The sequence below is a fragment of the Vicia villosa genome, linkage group LG3 (genome assembly GCF_029867415.1).
Source record: "Vicia villosa cultivar HV-30 ecotype Madison, WI linkage group LG3, Vvil1.0, whole genome shotgun sequence".
In the NCBI taxonomy this organism is placed as follows: Eukaryota; Viridiplantae; Streptophyta; class Magnoliopsida; order Fabales; family Fabaceae; genus Vicia; species Vicia villosa.
The window spans coordinates 147,432,979-147,457,714 of NC_081182.1; the positions used below are offsets into that span (position 1 = coordinate 147,432,979).

Here is a 24,736-nt window from a genome sequence, read left to right on the forward strand (position 1 = left end):
AAAACGTTTCTTTCTTCTATTTCAAACATATCCATTCTCCCCACTGAAACTCTAGCCGGAAGCGGAGAAGAAGCAGCGTGTCCATGGCCGCCGGGATCAAAAACAAATATTATAAAATTTAGTCGCGACGGTCTATTGTCAGATGGCTTTGAAGGTAGTGGAAACCATGGCGGAGCCAAAACTAAAAATAAAGATGTTGGTTGTACTGATAATGTTTGAAGTGATGGTTTCCATGAGAGATATAGTGATTTCAGATCTGACTTTGATTCTGGTTGGGCTGGTGGTGACTTTGGAATTATTTGCTTCGCTAGAGGAGAGGACACAAGTGTTGCTACAGATCCGGAAGGTTTGGCTGAAGATGACGTTATCAATGTTACCGGAGTTGAAAATTTCGTCGGAAAAATTACCTGCGAACCAGTATTTTCTCTTTCTTTTTGTTCTTCTGTCTGTTTTTCTACAGTACTCTTGAATGCATATTTTTCCTTGAGTTTTTCTCGTGACCTTTTCAAAGATTCAGAGAGCTTTTGTGAGGAATTTTTGAAAGAATAACTCAAATTTTGAATTTGTTCTTTCAACTCTTCTCTATATTTGTTTGAGATCTCATGAGTTTCAACCAAATATTGTTTGATTGTTTCTAATTGTTGAAGTGTTTCGGGTTGTGAGAAGAAATTTTGAGGTTGAGGCGGAGAATAATCTACGTGTTGTTGTTGGTGTGGAGTGAATGTTGAAAATGGAGGATTTGAGAATGAATAGTAACATGGAGGGTATGAGTTTATGGGTGGTAGATATGGGTTAGATGATATAGGTGGTGTGGATGTAACTGTAGAATAATAAGGAGAAATGGAGGAATGATAAAATGGTGATGGAGGAATGAAAGTATGGGAATATGAATATGCCATGGAAGGATTGAAGTTCAAGAATGAAAGCACCAATGTTAGGAAGTTGGATTGGAACCCTAACAAAACTAATAAAAGCTGTAAACTAAAAGAGACAATAAAACTAGACTAAGAAAATAAACTTCATTTGTTTTCATTGATACCTTAATGTCTCCATGAGACTACAATATATAATGTTACTATTGGGTAACAAACTAAAAGCCCAAATATTAATAAAGGCCCAAATAAATAACAATACAAATAAAACTAGTACTTATATAAATTCTTAATAAATCTAAATACTAAATAGTAAATTCTACTCTCTATCACATCCAGGTGTGGACAACGATATTTTTATTTTCTTATCTTTCTAGTTCGACAACCTAATAGTCAAAATTGTGTTGATGACTTCAATCACTATTCTGAAATTCCAATGTGGATCTAAGCAAATGCTCAAATGCTTATTCTGATCATAAAATACAACAACCAGATAAATCTTATTAATAAGTATGTGAAATGAGTAAAATGAATATCCAACCTTCTTACACTCAAATAGTATAGATGCCCATACAACAAACCTAATTGGCTGAAACCTTCTAACATATCTAATAGGCGCAGAATTTGTAATCAACTCAATAGGAAGAATATTCTTTTCATATATATATATATATATATATATATATATATATATATATATATATATATATATATATATATATATATATATATATATATATATATATATATATATATATATATATATATATATATATATATATATATATATATATATAATTTTTATACATTTATTTAACTATTTCTTGTATATATAATTAATTATCAAATATAATATTTAAAACAAATATAAACAAATTAAAAATATTATTTTGAATTTTTAATAAATATTGTTTTATATTTGTTTCATAATTTAAAATTATATAATTAATACAAAATGGACCAAACTCAAATCACAAGCAATTTCTTGTAGCTAGATCAACCATCAGTGAGTGACGAAACTTTGACCCAATAATCTTAAAAACTTTAGTATCCCATGCATGAGGAGGCAATCTAAAAACATAAGCCACTATTTAGGAATTTTTTTTTCCTAATATATCACACTATTGAGAATAATAAACCAAAATGCCATACTATGAATTTTTTTTTTTTTAAATGGCACTTTTCGCTGAACCGATAATAAAAATTTTGTAATTTTAAAATGGCACTTTTTTTTTTTAAATAGGATATCTGACTTAACAAGTGGAAATTTCAAATTATGCACTTTTTAAATCAGATTTCCTATTTAACCGACTTAAAAAGCATTATGTAATTTTGAAATTTTTCAAGCATTCGTCCGATGTATGGATGATCCTATAAAAATAAATTTTTTTAGTTTTGGTTCAGCCATTGAATGGACGAACCTGTGAAGGAAAAAATGATATTTTAGAGTTTTTTTTCTTTTAAAAAAGTGTGGTATTTTAATGTATTATTTTCAATAGTGTGACATATTAGTAAAAAAATCTATAATTCAGCCATTGTCTCAATTGACCTATCACCACATGCAAAACCATTGTCATCAATCATACAAGAATATCTGCATCTGTGTTTTTTCTTTTCTTGTATTTTACCTATTTATGTCATATATTGTGTTATTTAAAAATATTTAATGATTTTAATTTTTCTAAACAATAGTAATAAAGTCATTTATAAAATTAAGTAAAAACCCATATTGAGAAAGCAAATAAATGGAATGGATGTACGTAGCCATGGAATGTAAGTGGTCTCAGTAAGTTACTACGTGTGAGAACCGTGTGAGCCATGTAATTCATCACTTTAAAGCCATTTAAGATCTTACTAATTATTTTTCCAAACTATAACGATTCTGATGACCAAGACATGACTATCACATTCTTGAAACCACCTCTTTATAAGGAGCAACTCAATCTCAAAATTCAACTACAAAACAACATGGTTGTCAAAGTGTATGGTCCAAACTATGGTAATCCGAAAAGGGTGTTGGTGTGTCTCTTTGAAAAAGAAGTAGAGTTTGAAACAGTTGATATCAATATCTTCAAGGGAGAGCACAAACATCCCGATTTCCTCAAACTTCAGCCTTTTGGAGAGCTTCCTCTTATTCAAGATGGTGATTTTACCCTCTACGGTTAGTTACATCCCCTTTGTACTTTTGTCCGTTTCGATGCCAGACACTTGTACCGACACATGTATTTACGTTCAATTTACTTTCTTTTTTTTTTTTAATTATTACCGGTGTCGCCGTGTCAGTGTCAGGGTCGTGTTGAGTGTCTGTGTCTCATATTTGTATGCTATATTTTCATACTAATACACTAATAATATTTGAAACAAATATTTCAGAATCTCGAGCAATAATCAGATACTATGCAGAAAAGTACAAGAACCAAGGAACTGATTTGTTAGGCAAGACAATAGAAGAAAGAGGACTTATCGAACAATGGCTTGAAGTGGAAGCTCATAACTTTCAGCCACCAATATACAAGTTGATCACCAATATTATGCTTGCTCCATTAATGGGTAATCCTGTTGACCAAAACGTAATTGAAGAGAGTGATGAAAAGATCAAAAAAGTGTTGGATATTTATGAAGAAAGACTATCAAAGACAAAGTACTTGGCTGGTGATTTCTTCAGTCTTGCTGATCTTAGCCATCTTGCACCTGGTCACTATTTGGTGAATAAAACTGGGAGAGGAAATTTGGTTAAAGAGAGGAAACATTTGAGTGCTTGGTGGGATGATATTAGTAGCAGGCCATCTTGGAAGAAGGTTCTCGAGTTATATGACAAACCTGTGTAACGGTTCGGTTTGATTTGGTTTATGAGCAACATTGCAAAGACACCTAATAAGAGATTCTTCAATGATTTATGTTACTTGCTTTGAGAATAAAATAGAGGCGATCGAGCGCAATGTACTGATGATCTATTTACTTTCGAGTTTGGTTTTGTTCTTGTCAATGTGTTGTTTGAGCTTAGAAGCTTCAAATTTATTTATGTTTTCCTTATTCCTTATTAAGTAATAAAATTTGATGTTTTGATAAGATTAAAATTTATCCCACCGGAGTGACTTGGATCACAAGAAACGAAATATAATTGTCGTAACTAGCATAACAACCTAAAACAGTTATATCATAAACAGAAAACACTTATATAGTTTAACAATCCTTCAATACGCTCCCGGATGCTAAAGTGTAGTTTCTCAAAATTCCAAGCTTGGACAAAATGGTTGAAATCGCAAGCGGATCCAATTGCTTTGTCACGATGTCAGCTAATTGTAATAGGTATAACAACTTAAACAACTTAGCAATAAGCTTCTCCCTAACCATGTAACAGTCCATTTCTGTATGTCTTGTTTTTTCATGGAAAGTAACGGTTGTTGCAATGTGTCGGGCGCCAACTGGTTGTCACAATATAGAATAGCAAGAGTCATGATGAAAGACACATGCAAATCAGTTAACAAGTAGGTTAAGCATTGTGATTTACAATGAAGGAGACCAAATTAGAGTCACTAAAGGCCTTGAGTAGTAGTTTAGAATAAGAGGGAAATAATAAGTCTTAAAATGAACAATAGTTGGTGAAGACATGAATTTTCTAAATTATTGGATCAAATAACATAGATATGGTTTAGTAGTTGTTAAGTAGAGAAATATGCCAATCAAGCGCCTATATTCAACAGGATTAGTGGCAATGAAACCATAAAAGGTGATGAACTTGCGAGTCTTCGTGACCATAGGAGTAGAGGTAGGTTTTGCAACAAGAAGACTAGTATCGTGTAGGAGCTTTAAGGCTTATTTTTTCTTGGAAAATGGTGATGCCAAGATTGGATCTAAGAACTCAATGACTAAGAAAATATGACATTGCCAAGGTCTTTAATCTTGAATGCGGTATTTGTTTGGGATTTGATGGAGATGATTTCATCAATGTTATTACAAGGATTAGATCATTACAAACTGTCCGAAGATGATTGTTTTGGGAGTTATATATATATATATATATATATATATATATATATATATATATATATATATATATATATATATATATATATATATATATATATATATATATATATATATATATATATATATATATATATATAAAATGTATTTCTCAATAGTGGCAGCAAGACAAGTATTAAATCATTGCATTTTTGTCTTGGATGACAACATCAAGAAACTATTCTAGCAACAACAACAAAATCAACGACAGCAAGAATAGCACTAAATAGAATTTGGAGACCGAAAAATAAATTAGGTCTAGGGCAAAAATGAAAAACTGTAGAGCTTTATATACAAAACTTTGGTAACATTTCCTTCCAGTAGTTCTTATAAACTTGGGGAAAAATAATTTAAATAACCAGGTTTAATAAAAAAATTACAGAAAAAACCAAGTTTTCGGGGTATTTACCAAACTGTCTAGGTTTGGGACCGACTGGAAGTGAATGCGTCAAATGAAATGGCGCATGCATAGGTTACATACCAAACCATTTGGCACAAATGCATAAAAATTAGGGCAAAAAATTGTGAGCCATTTGATTTGGCGCATTAGGCCAAGCTTTAACACATAGGCGCCATTTCATTTGGCTCCTATGTGTTGTGCCTTTATTTTTTTCAAAATTAACCCGTTTCGGGTATTTTTGCGCACCGTTTTTTATTCCGGTCTTTTATTTTCGTAAAAACGTCTGATAAATCGAGTTTGTAAAATTATCACTAACCCTAAATAATGTTTGCGTTATCGATATCGGTTTTTCACTAAAGCATAATTTATTGATGAAAGACCGATGAACGGTTACAAGAGGTGGTAAGAGAAACTGATACATTGTCGTAAAAAAAATACAGATTATATTAAACTTGCGACGAGGTCGCGCCACGATTAGGGCATCTTTTTCTATTGTGCCCCACTTGACGACAAATGCTGCATTTTCGTTCCATTTTGTTGTGGACGTCCATTTCGATTCTAATCCGTGTACTATTGGGACGACCCTTTTTCTATCGCCGCATTGCGTCGTTATGCCAAACTACCTCTCCATCATACTCAGGCCAGTAATCCTCCTTGGCTACCACTAGAAACGCAGCACTGTAAACTCTGAGCAATGTCTGAGTCTTGTAAATCGGAGACAGTAGTGATTTAGCGTCGCGGTGCGCATACGCACATGCAGCTATGACGTGCGAGCAAGGCATACGAAAAGCTTGAAACCTTCCACAGTCGCACCAATCTTCGTCCAGAAGAACCCTATATTGTTGTCTTGGCAATCCCTCATTGTGGTCAATTGTCTCGCGCACACTGAACGTGCGATTGAATCGGTCGAAAGAAGTTACTTGATGAGTGTTTGCTTTTGCCGATTGTTGTTGCATAAATTTCATGCAACTATCACTTAATAGTTGACCAGATTGCCTAACATCACCCCATTTCCTGCCTCTCGTTGAGAAGAGTGAAGTCATCCTAAAGTATGTAGCCTCCACTAGTGTTGTGATTGGAAGGTTACGAATGCCTTTGAAAACGCCATTCATGGATTCCACGAGATTTGTCGTCATATGGCCCCATCGCACGCCCTTGTCGTAAGCCCTTGTCCATTTCTCCCTAGAAAGGTTATCTACCCAACTACCCGCCTCTGGATTTGTCATTACAATCTCACTCCGATAATGCTGGAATGTGGGTTGGGTCAATGCATAACCAGCATTGACCAAGGCCTTTCTTAAATGTTTGTCCTTGATCTCCCGCATGAAGTTCTGGGCGATGTGGGGAATACAATAGACGTGTTTTGAAGGGGGGTCATGCCATCCGTTTGCTGGATTATTATAAGAACTCTCTATGGAAGCGTGCCTATCAGAGATTAAACATATGTCAGGCTGAGGAGCAAAATGTTCTCGGAGGTTCCTTAGAAAGAAACTCCAAGCCGCCACAGTTTCACCTTTGACGATTGCAAACGCCACTGGAAATATGTTGTTGTTCCCGTCTTGTGCAACCGCCATGAGCATGGTTCCTTTGTATTTGCCGTACAACCATGTCCCATCAATTTGAAGTATGGGTTTACAATGTGCAAATCCTCGTACGCAAGGTTTGAACGCCCAAAAAAGCCGATGGAATATTCCGTTTCCTTGGACAGGGTTTCCATCCGGGGCATGCGCGGGCAGTGTCTCTAGAATAGTAACAGTGCCAGGTGCGTAACTATGTAGCGCATTGAGGTATCGGGGAAGAATTTTGTATGACTCCTCCCAGTTGCCGTAGACTGTCTCAATTGCCTTTGTTTTTGCAACCCACGCCTTTTTGTAAGATGGAGTGTAGTTGAAGGTTGTAACGATATGCGAGATAATATTTTTGACCTTCAGAGACGGATCAGAGCTTATTAGAGGCAAGATCTCCTGACAGATGAGATCGGCATTGAGTTTTGTATGATCCTGGGAAGTGTTAGGGTTGACACACGTGTGTTGCTGCGTAATCGACCCTATTTTCCATGCATTACTTCTCTTCCTATAAGAAGCCAACAGTCTGAAGCCACACTCTGGATTCTTACAAGTGATTACATACCGTTCCAGGTTTGAACGATCTACTTCAAAATCAACGTTGTGCGCCATGTGCCATTTTTTTATTGTTCTAAGACAAGCCTCCTTAGAGGGAAACTTGTCTCCTTCCTTTAATTCATCGTCAGTTTGGATGTACGGTGTGAAGAAGATGTCGGATGATGGTTCGTCACCTTCCAGGTTCAGGTTACTCATATGTGCTGGAGGTGCGTACACATGAGCTGGAGGCACCAACGTTTGTTGCTCGTCGTCGGATTCCTCGTTGACCATGTCGTCAAATTCAGTTTCCAGATCTTATTCTTCCTCGTCTATAACATCAACTTCTTCTTGCTCGTTGACTAGTGGGTCTATAACTTGTGACTGGACAACATGAGTTTCTTGTGTCCCAACCTGTAGAGTAACGTACAACTCGATGGAATCCAAGCCAGAGTATTCGTGGGTAGTAAACATATCTTGCAGGTCTTCGTCAGTGGCAATCTCCATCTCATAAAACTTGACGGTGTTGTCGTCATTGAAAGAGGGACATTTGTAAAAAACATTTGCAATAGGACCCATTGCAATCTTAGCGTATAGTCGCTGAATGAAGTACAAAAGTTTGCTCTTTTGCTTAGCAAAAATGGAATAACCTGAGTGTTTCTCATCACAAAACCGGCTATTTCATGAGAGTAAGTCTCACCGTTTAGATGGGCATGCACAAGGTACTGGGTAGATGAAGTCATTTCGACGGGGAAGTGTGTGGGTGTTGTAAGATCAAGTCAGATTAGGCAAAATTGCTGGTGTGAGTTGTAATGTTTAGAAAACATTGGTTGTCTTATATATGGTGGTTCTTACAGCTTTGAATTGTCTCAACACACAGACACGCTGATATAGGGCTGTCCCAAGATTCCGAATTGATTATAAAAGACAGATACACTGATCTAGGTCTGCCACAAGATTCCGAATTGATTATAAAAGACAGACGCACATTGATCTAGGTCTGCCACAAGATTCCGAATTGATTATAAAAGACAGACAACCACACTGATCTAGGTCTGTATATATATATATATATATATATATATATATATATATATATATATATATATATATATATATATATATATAAACATATTTTAATAATTATGTATATATATTTTAATTAATAATTATATTTTACTGTATATATAAATTCAATTATATATATAATTAATAATTATGTATATATATTATTAATTATATATATTATCAATTATATATATAATTAATAATTATGTATATATATAAATTCAATTGTATATATCTGTTAGCGTAATTGATGTTTAACAACCACACCTAACACAACAACCACATTTATTTTAATTAAATGATCCGGCGTTGGCAACTCAAAAGACAGACGCACACTGATCTAGGTCTATATATATATATATATATATATATATATATATATATATATATATATATATATATATATATATATATATATATATATATATATATATATATATATATATATATATATATATACATATATATATATATATATATATATATATATATATACATATATATATATATATATATATATATATATATATATATATATATATTAATAATTATGTATATATATTTTAATTAATAAATATATATATTTTAATTAATAATTATATTTTACTGTATATATAAATTCAATTATATATATAATTAATAATTATGTATATATATTATTAATTATATATATTATCAACCGGTAAATATATAATTATATATAACTATATATATATATATATATATATATATATATATATATATATATATATATATTACATCTAACACAACAACAACCACATTTATATATAATTATATATATATATATATATATATATATATATATATATATATATATATATATATATATATATTACAACTAACACAACAACCACATTTATTTTAATTCAATGATCCGGCGTTGACAACACAAAACAACCGGTGAATCACGATATTACATTGCAAAATAGTAAATAACACAGAACAACTGGTAGTACACGCTCACTCATTGCAACAAATAAAACAACACTTAATCTAAACTACCCAAGTATCACTGCAAGAACGAGGGGATTTTCAACGCCTCGGTTAACTTCTCCACTGTGTGTCCAAAACATTAGATCCACGTCCACATCGTCTTTCACACGATCCCAATAATACATGTACGTGCCTTCAGGGTTATTATCCGTCAACGTAATGTATGGACATCGGTAATCTATCTGTCTAACTTTCCTGGTTGGACCATCTAGTTGACGAAACCCATTGTTGATGGCTCTAACAATTCTCTGGAAATTCCAATGGGGGTTAAGGCAAACCCGCATGTGACTACCTTCCTCAAAAAAGACCACAGCCCAAACTGAGTTCATTTTTTAGTGTTTGCAGTAAGAATGAAAGAAGAGTTAGTACTTCAACTCCACACACACACCTCTATTTATAGCGGGTGAAATACGGAGGGAAATTTTTTTGTTAATTATTATTAACTTAAATAATAATTGGAAACTTTGTAACAATAAAAAATCATTTCATTGAAATATGCTAAGAGCATTTAATTGAATGGTACAGAATTTACTGAAATGATAAAGAAACTGCGGCGTCTAGGCTATTACAATGGTTAAAACAATGTCTTCTCTGTCCTCCATCATTCGAGTGCATTGGATGTCGTCTTCCATAGTCTCCCACCAACGCTGTCTTTCAAGAAAAACGCCACCCCTTGTTCTAAGTCTCTTGATAGATCTGATTTGTTCGCCTGGACTGTACTCCCCGTCCAAAAACCTAAGGATGGTTCTCTTAAGCTGGTCCATGGAATGGATATTCCAAAACATTACTTGTATGGGGGGTTTGACGGCAGAGAAAATAACGTATCCGTTCCTTCGACGAAAGTCCGGTTGATAGTCCAAACGCCTCACAGGTGGTAGAGGCTCAGAAGTCCGGTGCGTGCTATATGGCCTTATTCGAGATCTCATTTTTTGTGTGTACTAATGCACACAAGAAACCCTGATTTATAGAGGGACGGACGCCTTGCCTTAGGTCTGTATCACAATTAGGGTTTCATCTAGGGTTTCATCTACAAGAAAAAAAACGTAAACCCTAATTTTGAAAAAAAATGGTCCTACTAATGCGCCAAATGAAATGGCGCATTAGTGCTTTTCAAAAACTGGAAGGCGCCAAATGGTTTGGCGCATTTGAAGGAATTTCAAAAAAAAGCCAAATCATTTGGCGCATATGTATTATATGTGGACCCCTCCTGGCCCCACATGGTCCCCACCTGCATGCGTCCGAAACGAGTTACTGTAACCTAGCATGCGTCTGAAACAATTTCTGAAACGATTCCTGATAAGATTCCTGATAAGATTCCTAGCACGATTCCTCCTACTACTGCATGCTACCCTAGCTGGCACCTAGTTCTGAGCTGCATGCATGTCACCATGTCTTGTCACCGAAAGTTAGGCTGCATGCATGCCAACAATTTCTGCAGAAGCAACACCTAGCAACTATGGATGTGTTGACATGTCCAGCATGCAGCTTGTTACCGTTTTTGCCTCATGAGTATATAAACCACTTAGGACTCTGCAGATTTCGCACCACTTTCACTCATCTACTCTCACAACAATCCTTTTGCAATCAAATTCCAAATTTTCATCCTTCAACCATGTCTCTCCTAACAATGGGTGATACACACAGAGGAACCCCCGAGAATATCGCTACCTTTGTAAGTATTTTAGTATTACGTTAATAACATGCAACTGTCTGTGATTAAATAACTGAATTATTTTTGCATACATACTTTTTTCAGAACCCTCAATGTTTTCGGACTCGTAGTCACTCGATCATCTCCCCGGACGACCGCATAAGACCCTACTTGGCTGTTGCTGGTTTCGGACCGATTAGCACCATCGCCGAGTCTTCTATTGACCACAAATTTGTTCTTGTGTTGCTAGAACGCTGGAGGCCGGAGACACACACCTTCCATCTTCCAACAGGGGAGTGCACCATCACCCTGGAGGATGTTCATATGTTACTAGGCCTTCCAGTTGACGGTAAGGCAATTAATGGATGTGTAATGCAGGCAAATTCCTTATGCTTTCAGGCAATTGGCATAGACTTGATAGAGGGAGAAGTTGGTGCTAGGGGAAAGGTATTAACCTTAAGAGGTTAAGGCTTTATTATAATCGGTTTCAGTTGGATGATGCGTCTCCCCAAGAGACCATACTTCAGAAAACTAGGTGCTACCTACTCTTGCTAATTGGAAACGTTTTGTTCCCAGATAGCACTAGTAACACTGTTAATTTTATGTATCTTCGTTTACTAATGGATTTTACTAGAGTTGGTCTATATAGCTAGGGGTCTGGAGTGCTGGCTACGGTGTACCAATCCCTGTGCAAGAACTCAAAAGCTGATTCTTGCACATTCTATGGATGCGCCCTGTTGGTGCAGGTGTGGGGGTGGTGGAGGATGCCCATACTGGCCCCGGTTAACAATGGCAGTTGGACCTTTCCGTATGCACTGAGGTAAGTTTTTAGTATACCATATTTTTCTTACACAATCTACTCCACTCTAACTAAATCATTATATTTACGTTGTAGATTTTGTGTGAAAAAAATGGATTTCACACCAAATCCGCGGTCAAATATCACAATATACCGCCAGCTGATTGATCACCTAGGACCCCATCAGGTATTATCTCTAATCTTTTTCTCTTTTATAAGTGTATTTTTTATAAATATTTTCCCGAAATAATGTATAACTCTTATGCATGCAGTTCATATGGCGACCGTATCTCGAATGCGAATATGAGCCTAGAGCTCAGGATGCAGAAATTTGGACCACAAAGTGTTGCCTAATCCGGTACAACATCATAGAAATGCATCAAAGTGACCGGGTCATGCTACAGTTCAGAATGCGTCAACGTATACCCGACCCTCCAGTTGACTTGGGAGTGTGGCACATCAGACGAGTTAACCATCAATGGACACACCAAAACTGGAAGGATTTTGCACCCGAACACCGCCAGATGTGGAAGGACCGTCGCCAATATGTCATAAACTTCCCCGTCAGTGACCATGAAATGAAACCGTCCCCCGAGTACATGAGTTGGTATCGTACAACTACATCCCCTAACTTGTTTATTGCAGCTCCGTTCTATTTAATTGATCCCCGTGCACACAACTACATCTTACCCCAACAACAACAACAACCTGAAGAGGAACAACAACAACAACAACAACTACGGCAACAACAACGACAACAACAACGCCAACAACAACGCCAACAACTACAGCAACAACAACTACAACAACAACAACTACAACAACAACAACTCCAGCAGCAACAACAAAATCTTTTCAGTACTCCATCCCGTTCCGCCCGCAACTACCGACAACCAAATATTTTCCAATCCCAGTCTCAACCATTACAAGAATATGAAGACCACCATCATTCCGCGGACCAATATCAGACCCAATCACAACCATTTGGATTTGCATCGTTTGCAGGGTCAACAAGGTCTTTCGGCCAAAACCTTTCGCCCGGATCGTCAAGCCTTCATCAAAGTCCCGACGATGGTCCTCATGGTGAATCCTTTCACCGTGGCACCCCCTCCGGCTATGCAACACCGTCAAACCAATTCGGCTTTAATCAGGGTAGTTCTAGTGCTGCTGGATGCTACGAACCTGAAGTCTTTTCCCAACCCACTCCACCACCACGACTTAACACGTTTGAGGGGATGGGTAACCGACTTTACAATAGCCGTTTTCCGGAAAATTATGGGGGCATGGACGAATTCATAGACAGCGACCCACGAGACATCCCACTTCCAGGCCCAGTGACACAAACCCAGCAAGAAGCACAAAGGGGCAGGGGTAGGGGTAGAGCTAGGGAAAGGGGTGGTGCCAATATTCGCGGCGGGATCAACGATCGCGGTAAACGTGTGATAACAAGACCAGGGTGCAGAACAGATGGCTATCTTGGTGATGGACGTCATTGATCATTTTGTTGTATTTTCTTTAATCAATTGTGTCGATGTATCGTTTCTCTAATTATTTGTAATCGATGTTTCGTTTCTTTAATATATTGAAACCGATGTTACATTTTCGATTAACAAATGTCAACTTACGTTTTGTGCACTACATTTTTAAGACTAAAAAAATATTTTGAAAATATAACTTAACTAATAAAAAAAATTGGAATTTTAAAAATATATGTATTAACATAAATTAACTAAAAAAAAATAAAAAAGAAAAAAAAAAGGAAAGACCCTAATGCGCCAAATGGTTTAGCTATTAGGGCAAAAATGATAGCCTAATGCGCCATTCCATTTGGCGCAAACACACCCTAATTTAGTGTGTGCCAAATGGTTTGGCGTATTCACCTATTTCCAACACTATTACGCCATTTCATTTGGCGCATTCACTTCCAGTCGGTCCCAAACCTAGACAGTTTGGTAAATACCCCGAAAACTTGGTTTTTTCTGTAATTTTTTTATTAAACCTGGTTATTTTAATTTTTTTTCAAACTTGGGGGAAAAGTAATTTACTTCTAATTTTAAAAAAAAAATGTGCCACTTTAATTATAAATAAAAACTAAATTGCTTGTGCGGAGAATAGAAACTTATCCCGAAGGAAATTTTCAGCTCGATTTTTATAACAATCTAGAGAATATGTGATATATTTTTGAATTAAAAATTATAATAAAATAAATGTGCCTTATAGAATACTACTCCTTTTACCAGGGCAAGCAGGCCCATAGCCCAGGGCCTCACAAATATGAGGGCCTCAATTTTAAAAATTATTTAGAAATTATTATACTGAAAAAATATATTATATATTTCTTAGCGAAATTTACCAACGATTTAATGTATGTAGCCCAGCGGTTCAATATTATTATTTATGCTTTGCCCTTAAAAGATTCTCATTCTTAATTTAGTTAATCATATTGCGATTTTAAAATTTCTATTGATTTGTAGACGACTTCTTATCGCGTTGAAATTTTTGTTGTTGTTAGAAGCAACCAAGACTTTATATTTTTGATCATGTCTCCGAGATTCTTCTTTATTTTGAAGACGAATAAAAAGTCAATTTTTTGTTAGAGGTCCATTTTTTTGTTTGCCCTGGACCTCTAAATAGTCGGGACCGGCCCTGCCCTTTACTATGTTGGTTGAAAAATCGAGAGATAAATTTTAAATAACTCCCACAAACCATTTAGACACCATTCAGCCATAGTCTCAATTGTCCTATCTGCACATGCACAATCAATGTCATCAACCAGATAAGAATATGTTCATTTCATCTGTGTTATTTTTTCTTTCTTTTCTTTCATTTTACTATTTATGTCATATATTGTGTTATTTTTAATATATTTAATGCTATTATTTCTACTAAACAAAGTAATATAAAAAATTAAGTAAAAATCCATTTAAAGAAAGCAAATAAACGCAATGGACGTGACCATGTAGGTGGTCTAAGTTACTACATGAGTGTGAGAACCGTGTTAGCCATTTAAGCAAAATCACTCAACAGTTTCCATCTTACTATTCATTTTTCCTAAATATAAAGATTCTGATCACCAAGACATGACTATCACATTCTTCAAAAACTACCTCTTTATAAGGAGCAATTCAACTGTCTCAAAATTCAACTACAAAACAACATGGTTGTTAAAGTGTATGGAGCACCCTATGGTAATCCGAAAAGGGTGTTGGCCTGTCTGTTTGAAAAAGAAGTTGAGTTTGAAACAGTTGATATTGATCTCTTCAAGGGAGAACACAAACAACCCGATTTCCTCAAACTGCACCCATTTGGAGAGGTTCCTCTTATTCAAGATGGTGATTTTATACTCTATGGTTAGTTACTTCAACCCTTTACTATTTTCTGTTTTTTGTTTTGTTTTGTGTAACATTAATGTAGTACTAGACTAATATATTTGAAACAAAAATTTCAGAATCTCGAGCAATAATCAGATACTATGCAGAAAAGTACAAGAATCAAGGGACTGATTTGTTAGGAAAGACAATAGAAGAAAAAGGACTTGTGGAACAATGGCTTGAAGTGGAAGCTCATAACTTTCATCCAGCAATCTTCAAGTTGGTCATCAATGTCGTGATTGCTCCATTACTCGGTAATCCTTCTGACCAAAAAGTGATTGAAGAGAGTGAAGAAAAACTCAAAAAAGTGTTGGATGTTTATGAAGAAAGGCTGTCAAAGACAAAGTACTTGGCTGGTGATTTCTTTAGTCTTGCTGATCTTAGTCATCTTGCATTTGGTCACTATTTGGTGAATCAAACTGGGAGAGGAAATTTGGTTAGAGAGAGGAAACATGTGAGTGCTTGGTGGGATGATATTAGTAGCAGGCCATCTTGGAAGAAGGTTCTGGAACTATATAACTACCCTATGTAATGGTTTGGTTTGTCAAGAACATTGCAAAGACAGCAAATAAGAGATTCTTCAATGATTTATGTTACTTGCTTTGAGAATAAAATAGAGTGCAATGCAGTGAAGTTCTATTTAGTTTTGAGTTTGGTTTTGTTCTCCTCAATGTGTTGTTGGAAGCTCCAAATCTATTTATGTTTGCAAATCTGATATCAGTAATAAAATTTGATGTTTGGTCATTTTCAATATTTGAACAAATTTATACAAATGGTATATGACATGTTATTAAGTTATTTCATATGATAGTGTATAGTTATATTAAAAGAGAAAATAGAGATTGAGACATCAGTGTTGGGGCATTCCCAGAGAGAAAATGAATTAAATCTTAGACTACAATACATCGAAAGAGTTCATATACAAAAATGTCATTAAGCCAATTTTTTAGAACCTAACGAACAAAATTTGAGATGAGTTCACAGTCTTTAGTTCTATCTAGTTACGATTTATATATTTGGTTTCTACAAGCACAATTCAAATAGAAGTGGCTCCACATTTGTCCAAATTAACAACATATGCATGATAAAAAAATCATTTGGAGAATCATGGACATGCAATGTGGCTAAGTTTTTGACTCATTGGACACCTACTTAGGAGCATTATCGGCTAATCTAGGTATCACAACTTCTTCTCAAACTGAACTCACAAGTATCATTATAGCTATAGAGAATGCTTCTAGAGGATGGAATCAACTTTAGCTTCAAAGTGACTATCTACTTGTCATATGGGCATTCCCTAATACTATCATAGTCCCTTGCAAGCTTCTATCCAAATAAAATAGTTATATATTTGATTAAAAAATTAATAAACTAAATTAAAGTTGCAATACAATTAAAATAGGTAAACTTTATTACATAATTAAGAATATAGGTGACTGTTGGTTCAATATTGAGGTGCCCCTTGTTGATTATCTTCATTATTTCTCAGCGTTATTTGATGGCTGAGAAGAAGTCGTTGCTTCAGAATTGGAAAGAAAGCCTTCAATGCAAGTTTCTCTAATTTATTCATATTCATAGCTCTGAATTGCTTCAATATTGTATCAAATATTCCCTTTCCAAGTCTCAACCCAAAATGGGGAAACACCACCAAGTAAGAGATATAATATTACTCCTACACTCCGTATATCTATTTCCTTTCCGCATTTGCATCGAAGAACTTCTTCAATAAAAAACAGACAAACTTAAGGCAACTTTCAGCTTTACTAGACAACAAGAATTTCTCTGGCTTGAGATTCCTATGCATAACCCCCCATAAAATGACAAATATGAACAACATTAACAATCTATCTACATATAATAGCAGTAGCTTTTTCGCTATAATGTCCTTTAGCAATAATGTAAAATATGAAAACTTCAGCAATGAATTTTAAAGATAACTTTGATTTCTTTTATACATTTGATTGTGTCAAAGACACTACATATATAGTTTCCATAATGGATGTTCACTTAAAAACCCAAATACACAAAAGCCCAATAACATACTAATAATATAAGTTCTAATATCACCTCTATCAATAACAATACTACTAATATAAGTCATATAACACCCTTCTATCAATGTTGGTGTTTTGCATATCATATGTTGGTATTGTGTGTGAAAGAGCTGTTGATGTGTATTTGTGTTGTTGAGTTGTGTAGGGATATATTTAACTATCGTAAACAAATCAATGATATTGTTGAACTCCAAATAACCGCATTCCTTGGATTGCTATCATGTAGACCAAGATAGGGCCACTAGTACATAAGTTGTTAGTTTACTAAAATAAAAATCTAAATAAATAATATATGGTATTTTAGTTTAGAAGATATACATCATTTTGCTCTAATTGACCAATAAACGATCAATATGCTACATCATAATGTGTATAAGCATTTTTCAAATGTTAACTAGCAAACTCCCTATCAAGCCAATTATGAAACTTCAAATGTTGTCACATTGCAGTGAAGATTGCTTAAAATGTTTTTCTGGATTCAATAATATTACTTCTGTGCAGAATGCTTATTAAATGTTTCTGGACTCTACATTATTACTTCATGTTTGGTGGAGCATTATGTCATTCTCCATGCCAAAATAGCAGCGACAAACTTTATATTAAAGAAAAATTATGAATAATTCACACTGCAACAACAACAATTATTGTCACAACAGTAATTGCAAGTTTGCAATTATCTGAAATCGCAAAAGCTTTTAAGCAACCAAAACTGAAAAAGCAAAAGTCACAATTAAATAAACAAAAGCAGGGCACGCGCCCGGGCTCAACACCTCCTTTCGTTGTATACTCCTCACCTAATAGTCGATTTTTTAAACAACATTAGGGGCAAATACTTATGATGCATTTCAACAAACACATGGGGCGCAACCTTGAAAATAACCAAAACAACAATATAACAAAACACAGATGAGTAGAACAAAATAAACAACATAACACAAACAACTCGAATAAAATAAACATTAAAACACCAACAAAAACATTAGATCTCAACCAGAGAAATAGTGAAAACATCAAAATCATAACAAAATCATTAACGTGAATACGCAAAATTAAGAACATTAGAGCCTTCAGATTATCATCACAAGGCTCATAGGGTTGTTGGGAACTGAAAGAGCTTGAAGAGGGAAGAGAATGCGAGCTTCAAGGAGAGGAACGTGATTCAGATTGAAAACTATTATAAAAAGAGAACATCATGAAATGATAAAAACCCCTTTTGATTCAGATTTGTATTTCATCCACATGCTAGTTCCTTCTTCCTTGCAGCTTCAAGCACTTTCTTCCCCTCTCGCTCATCGCCACTGTCAAATTTCCATACCCTAATTCTTCGCCCCTTACGTTACTCCCCTTTTATATTCGTTTTTCTTTTCCTTTTTGTCACAAGTTTATTCAGCGAAAATAATAAAATATCTACTCAATATATCTAAGGTTATCACAATCACAACTCTAGAAAAAACTCTAATTTAGGATGATGTGTGATTCTCTCATAGCTTTTTAGATGATGTGTCATTCTCTCATTGTTTTTTAAATTAAATTGTTTTAATTATTATTAAAAAAACTAGTAAACTACCCGTGCTCCCGCACGGGTAAATTTATTTGATATTATATATAATAATTTATTTAGATATACTTATAAATATTGAATGGTGAATGGTAAATGTAATTGTATAAATAATAATGATATTCGTGCGTTCACATAGATTAAAATGATTTTGTATTGTGAATTTGTACTTAAATACACGTTGAAAGCAATGCTTATCAATGTTTTTTTTGCTTGAATCTAACTGATCGTGTCCCGTTATAAATTTTAAAATATTATTAGATATTTTTTATGATAATATTTAGACCAAATGAATAATAGTAATAGTCCATGTTTGTTCCAAAATATTTTCTAAATAGCATACTATTAAATGTCATATTAAATGTATTAATACTATTAAATGGCACTGTGAGAAAAGTAAGGTGCAGAACACATTATCATATGCATTACTTGAAATAACATGGATCATGTAAGTATAATATGCAACACAATACTTTTATTATCATATCATTAAGAAAATGTCTATATAAAATAATGGTATAACTTAGAAAGAAAATGCATCATCCTTGAGTGTATTTGCAGCCAAAGTTGTTCTGTTTTATGGGATATAGCTATTATATATATTATGAAGGACAGACAGCTGCTGACGCGATGGGTGAAATTGCTTTGCATTAAATACCTGAATATGAGAAATTGACAGCATGTGAGGCAAATCACATTGGGTGCAGTCCCAAATGAAAAATTGTGTAGACCAATGCATTTACAAAACAACTTTATATCATAAACTTTTTGAAAATAAAGCAGTTTTGGTTATTATATTAATAGTTAATGAATCTATAGATTAGGTCTCATCATGATTACAAAAGTGTACAGTCTGATTCATTTCAAAACTCCTTCACATTGCATAGCATAATGTGCCCGTCTGCAAAATCAATGTAAACCATATTTAAAGTTACTTGCCAAGATTTGACCAATTCAAAAGTCATTCAAAATTGTAGCTTTTGTAAATTGAACTATAATGAAAAATAAAGTACAAATATGAAGATATATGATGCTTTTGAAAAACTGATTTATTAAATGAAAAACTGTAATGTAACAACACCATATCCTCTTTTTTCCAGATGCATTATTAAATGATTTTTTCAACAGACAAATGTTTCTCAATAAACAAACAATTACCTGGAGCACCTTGTTGCTTATTCTGCCCGTGCTCATCGTTAATATGGCTGGAAGATCTTGCACCATAATTCCAATCAGGAGACATTTTTTCATCACCAAGCCAAAAGCCTTAACCTACTGACTGAGAAATGAGAATGTTGTCAGCTGCATTTTCTGTCGTCCTACAGTTGGCTTCCTTTTTATCAATTGTAAATGGTGATTCATTATGTACTATGTAGCCATCTTATAGCCATCTTTAGAACCACTACATTAGATGAACCTGTAGCCATCTTTACATTAGTTCCTACAATTTAAAACTTCTAGTGTCATTAAAATTCATAAGTAATATATTTCAACTGTCAGAATTTCTAAGCCAAACAACGACAAATGTTGAAGAATTTAAGCATACATTAGAAGAAACTGGTTTGTAAAATAAAAATCAGTTTGTAAAAGAACCTACAAAAACCATTAGAAGAAACATGAAAATGCATAAAACATAGAGTTAAAATAAGTTATCCACTACAACAAATCAAAATATATTATGAAAATGTTAAAGGAAAGGCAAACAATGATAAATGTATTAGTTCTTCCCCATTCTCCATCTCTTAGATCTGTAATATTGTTAATCAAAATGAAAACATATTTAACTGCAAGCAAAAATGAAAAAACACGACTTAATTTGAAGCCAAAACGAAAACACGATTCAATTTAAAGCAAGTTCATGTGACATAAAGCTACAACCTTTGCAAACGAAGTGTATAAAACATAAAGGTTTAACCTTTGTAAATGAAGTTAATAGAACACAAAGCTTCAACATTTAAAAATGAAGTTCATCAACCTTAGAAAATGAAGTTCATCAAACATAAAGCTTCAAACTTAAAAAATGAGGTGCATGGAACATAAAGCTTCAAACTTTGAAAAGAACATCATGGACCATAAAGCTTCAACCTTTGAAAAAAAAAAGTTCATAGAACACAAAGCTTAAACCTTTGAAAAGTTCAAGAAATCTCATTGTCAAACCAAAACGCAAAGCTCGAAAAATCTCATGAATAAAACTCGCGAGCAACACGAAAACGGTAAACAAAGAGAAGAAGCAAAGGCAACAACAAAACATTAAAGCAAATGAAAAGAGGTAAACGACGAAGAAATATACCTGAGAGAGAGATGCAGTTGTGGCTTGAGAGAGAGTGAGCTTTGGGAGAGAGACAAAGATGTTGGAAGTGTTTGTAAGTACAGACACGATGGAACAAAGAGAGAGCATAGAGATAGTTTACCTTGGTTTTTCAGAGAGAGTGCTGCTTAGAGTGAGCTTCAAGAGAGAGAGGGAGTTATGGTTAGAGAGTGAGCTTGTGTTTGAGAGAAAGAGAGAGTGAGCTTCGTGAGAGAGAAAGAGAGAGAGTTGAAAAGACAAAGTTGGTAAAAGTACTCCAACTTTGAGTGTTTGACAAAACAAAAATAGGTAAAAGTGTTCTAAAATCTATTGGGTAATCCAGGTGGCAAGGTGAGAAATGTTGTGGGAGGTGGAATAAATCAATGTTTATGAAAAGACAAAGTTATCCTTTTTGTAGTGTAATTTTTTTAAAGTGGATGGACAATATTGTAAGTGTGCTTGCCTTTTCTAATAATGGCTTGATAGTTGATTACCTAAACCAAATAATATATCTTTTCATTTTTTAAACTTTAATTCTTAACTTTTATAATTATATTTTCAATAATTTTCATTTTGGTTACCACTAAAATTGTAATTAATACACTACAATAATAAAAATATATAAAAATATAAATTTAAAAAAAAATCATTTTCATGATCAATAAAATTGTAACTAATATTATAAAAGATTTTTAAATTTTTTACTACTTTATTCGTAAGATATTAAATTACAATTATTTTTAATAAAAGTGACATTAATATTTTATTATAAATAATAAAATTATTATAGTGCTTTTTATTTTATATTGTTAAAATGACTTTTATACCTAGCACTTTAAAGCTTCCAAAATCATGTTGATAATAATTTTTAAAAAAATCTTTCAAATCAAAAAATATATGTTAACAATTGTAGTAGATAACATTTTATAAAAATAATAATTTAAAAATGGATCTAAAGATTAAATAATAGAATAGTTTAAAGTTCTTAACTCTTATGCATTTTATTTTAATAATTTAATAATATAAAATAAAAATATTTTTTCCAAACTAAAAAATATGCATTAAATAATATAAAATAAAAATGTTCTTACGAAACTAAAAAAGATGCTTTAAATAATTAAAGTAGATAAACTATTTTTAAAAATGATACTAAAGATTTATTATTTTATTCATTTATATTAAAATATTTATTCTTTATAGTTTTTTAAATTTGAAATGTACAATAGGGATATGTTTTCTATTTTTTAATGAAATTTCATTTTTTTTGTTTATTATTATATAAAAATTATAAAAGTTAATAGCACTAATATAATTTTAAATTAATTTTTATAATTTATTTACCACTAATATATTTTAATTGAGAATTATTTTTATAACGCCTTTCATTAATTTTGCCTTTAAATAATCATTGAATTGACGGTTTATCATGCTATTCATTTTCTAAAAATTTAATTCTTACATAATTATAAATTAGTTTTAGTAGTTACGTTACATTTTTATTGAATTTATTGTTTATAAAACTCTTCAATTCTAATTACTAACATAATAATTGTATTAATATTAAATTAATAAAAAAATTCTGTTATAATTTTATTAATATCTATTGACCCTCTTTTTAGATGTGAGTATAAATACGTGACTTTAGTTTCAGATTTTCATTTTTATGCTAATCTTCAAATTTATATGATAGTTTTTATCTCCTATTTCTTACTTTATACATGTGTATTGATTGTTAATTTTATTTTTGTCACAGGGTAAAAATTTAACATATCATTATTTCATTCAGGATCATAATTTCATTCAGGACACAATTCCATACTAATATTCTTTAGAATGAATTTGAATCTATCTTCAGAAAGAGGTTTTGTGAAAACATCAGCCCATTGATGGTCTGTATCAGTGAAGTTTAAGCTTAATATCTCTTTCTGAATATAGTCCCTAATGAAATGATGCTTAATTTCTATGTGTTTAGCTTTGGAGTGTAGGATAGGCCTTTAGAAAGACATATAGCAGAAGTATTATCATAGAGAATAGGAATCTTACGCTCATAGAAGTGATAATCCTCTAACTGACTTTTCATCCAAAGCATCTGAGTGCTACAGCCTGCAACAGCAACGTATTCTGCTTTTGTAGTTGATAGTGCAATTGTGGCTTGCTTTTTGATGTACCAGGAGACCAGATTATTTCCTAGAAACTGACAGCTTCCAGGTGTACCTTTACATTCTACTCTGTCTCCAGCAAAATCAGCATCATAATAACCTACTAAATTGAACTCTTTGGATTTTCTATAAGAAAGTCCAACATTAGTAGTACCTTTCAGATACCTCAGAATTCTCTTGACAGCAATTAAGTGTGACTTTCTAGAATCTGATTGGAATCTTGCACATAAGCAGACACTAAACAGAATATCAGGTCTAGATGCAGTTAGGTAGAGTAGTGAACCAATCATACATCTGTAGAGCTTCTGGTCTACCTTTTTACTTACCTCCTCTTTACCTAAAATGCAAGTAAGATGCATTAGAGTTTTTGTTTCTTTAATTTCCGATAGCTTAAATCTCTTCAGAAGTTCCTTGACATACTTTGTTTGATGTATGTAAGTACCTTCAGAAGTTTGATTTATTTGAATTCCCAGAAAGAGTTTTCGCTTTCCCATCATGCTCATTTCAAATTCTGCCTGCATAGACTCAGCAAATTCTCTTCCAAATGAGATATTAGAAGTTCCAAAAATAATATCATCCACATATATTTGACAGATTAAGATATCATTCTTAAATGATTTATGAAATAGTGTTGTATCAACTTTTCCTCTTGTGAAATCTTTATCTAGAACGAATGAACTTAAACGTTCGTACCAAGCTCGGGGAGCTTGTTTTAGTCCATATAAAGATTTCTTTAGTTTAAAAACATGTCTAGGATATATTGAATCTTCAAATCCAAGGGGTTGATGAACATACACTCCTTCTTCAATATAATCATTTAAAAATGCACTTTTAACATCCATTTGATATAGTGTTATGTTATATTGAATAGCATAAGCAATTAATAATCTGATAGATTCTAACCTGGTGACTGGGGCAAAGGTTTCATTATTGTCAATACCTTCTTGTTGACTATACCCTTGAGAAACCAGTCGTGCCTTATTTCTGATAACTTCTCCTTGCTCATTCATTTTGTTTCTAAACACCCACTTTGTTCCAATTATGTTGAATCCTTCAGGTCTCGGAACTAGATCCCATACATCATTTCTGGTGAATTGGTTTAATTCTTCTTGCATGGCAATAATCATATCTGTATCTTGAAAGGCTTCATCTACTGAAGTTAGCTCAATCATTGACACTAAACCAAATAATGAATTCTCATTATTTCTTAGGAATGCTCTAGTTCTGATAGGGTCATCTTTCTTGCCAAGTATGACATCTTCTGGACGATGTGTAGTGAGTCTTGGAAATCTTTTATGAGGGGTCTCTTCAGAGATTCTCCGGTTCTCCATGGTTGATGTGATTGAGGGGACTTTTGACACATCTTTATCTTCTGAAT

At 33.5% G+C, this 24,736-nt stretch overlaps 3 protein-coding genes across 3 annotated transcripts; 2 read left to right on the forward strand and 1 right to left on the reverse strand.

Annotated features, from left to right (window-relative positions):
- The first annotated feature begins 2,840 nt into the window (after positions 1-2,840).
- On the forward strand, positions 2,841-3,752 carry LOC131656782 (glutathione S-transferase F10-like). The gene is made up of 2 exons (XM_058926392.1): positions 2,841-3,033; positions 3,246-3,752. The coding sequence occupies exons 1-2, from the start codon at positions 2,841-2,843 to the stop codon at positions 3,698-3,700; spliced, it is 648 nt and encodes a 215-aa protein (XP_058782375.1). The 3' UTR covers positions 3,701-3,752.
- An 11,334-nt stretch (positions 3,753-15,086) lies between these two features.
- LOC131656784 (glutathione S-transferase F9-like) lies at positions 15,087-15,862 on the forward strand. The gene is made up of 2 exons (XM_058926393.1): positions 15,087-15,279; positions 15,378-15,862. Exons 1-2 carry the CDS (start codon positions 15,087-15,089, stop codon positions 15,830-15,832), a joined length of 648 nt encoding a protein of 215 aa, XP_058782376.1. The 3' UTR covers positions 15,833-15,862.
- A 7,297-nt stretch (positions 15,863-23,159) lies between these two features.
- On the reverse strand, positions 23,160-23,717 carry LOC131659136 (secreted RxLR effector protein 161-like). Its single transcript, XM_058928369.1, has one exon. It carries the CDS (start codon positions 23,715-23,717, stop codon positions 23,160-23,162), a length of 558 nt encoding a protein of 185 aa, XP_058784352.1.
- Positions 23,718-24,736: the final 1,019 nt, after the last annotated feature.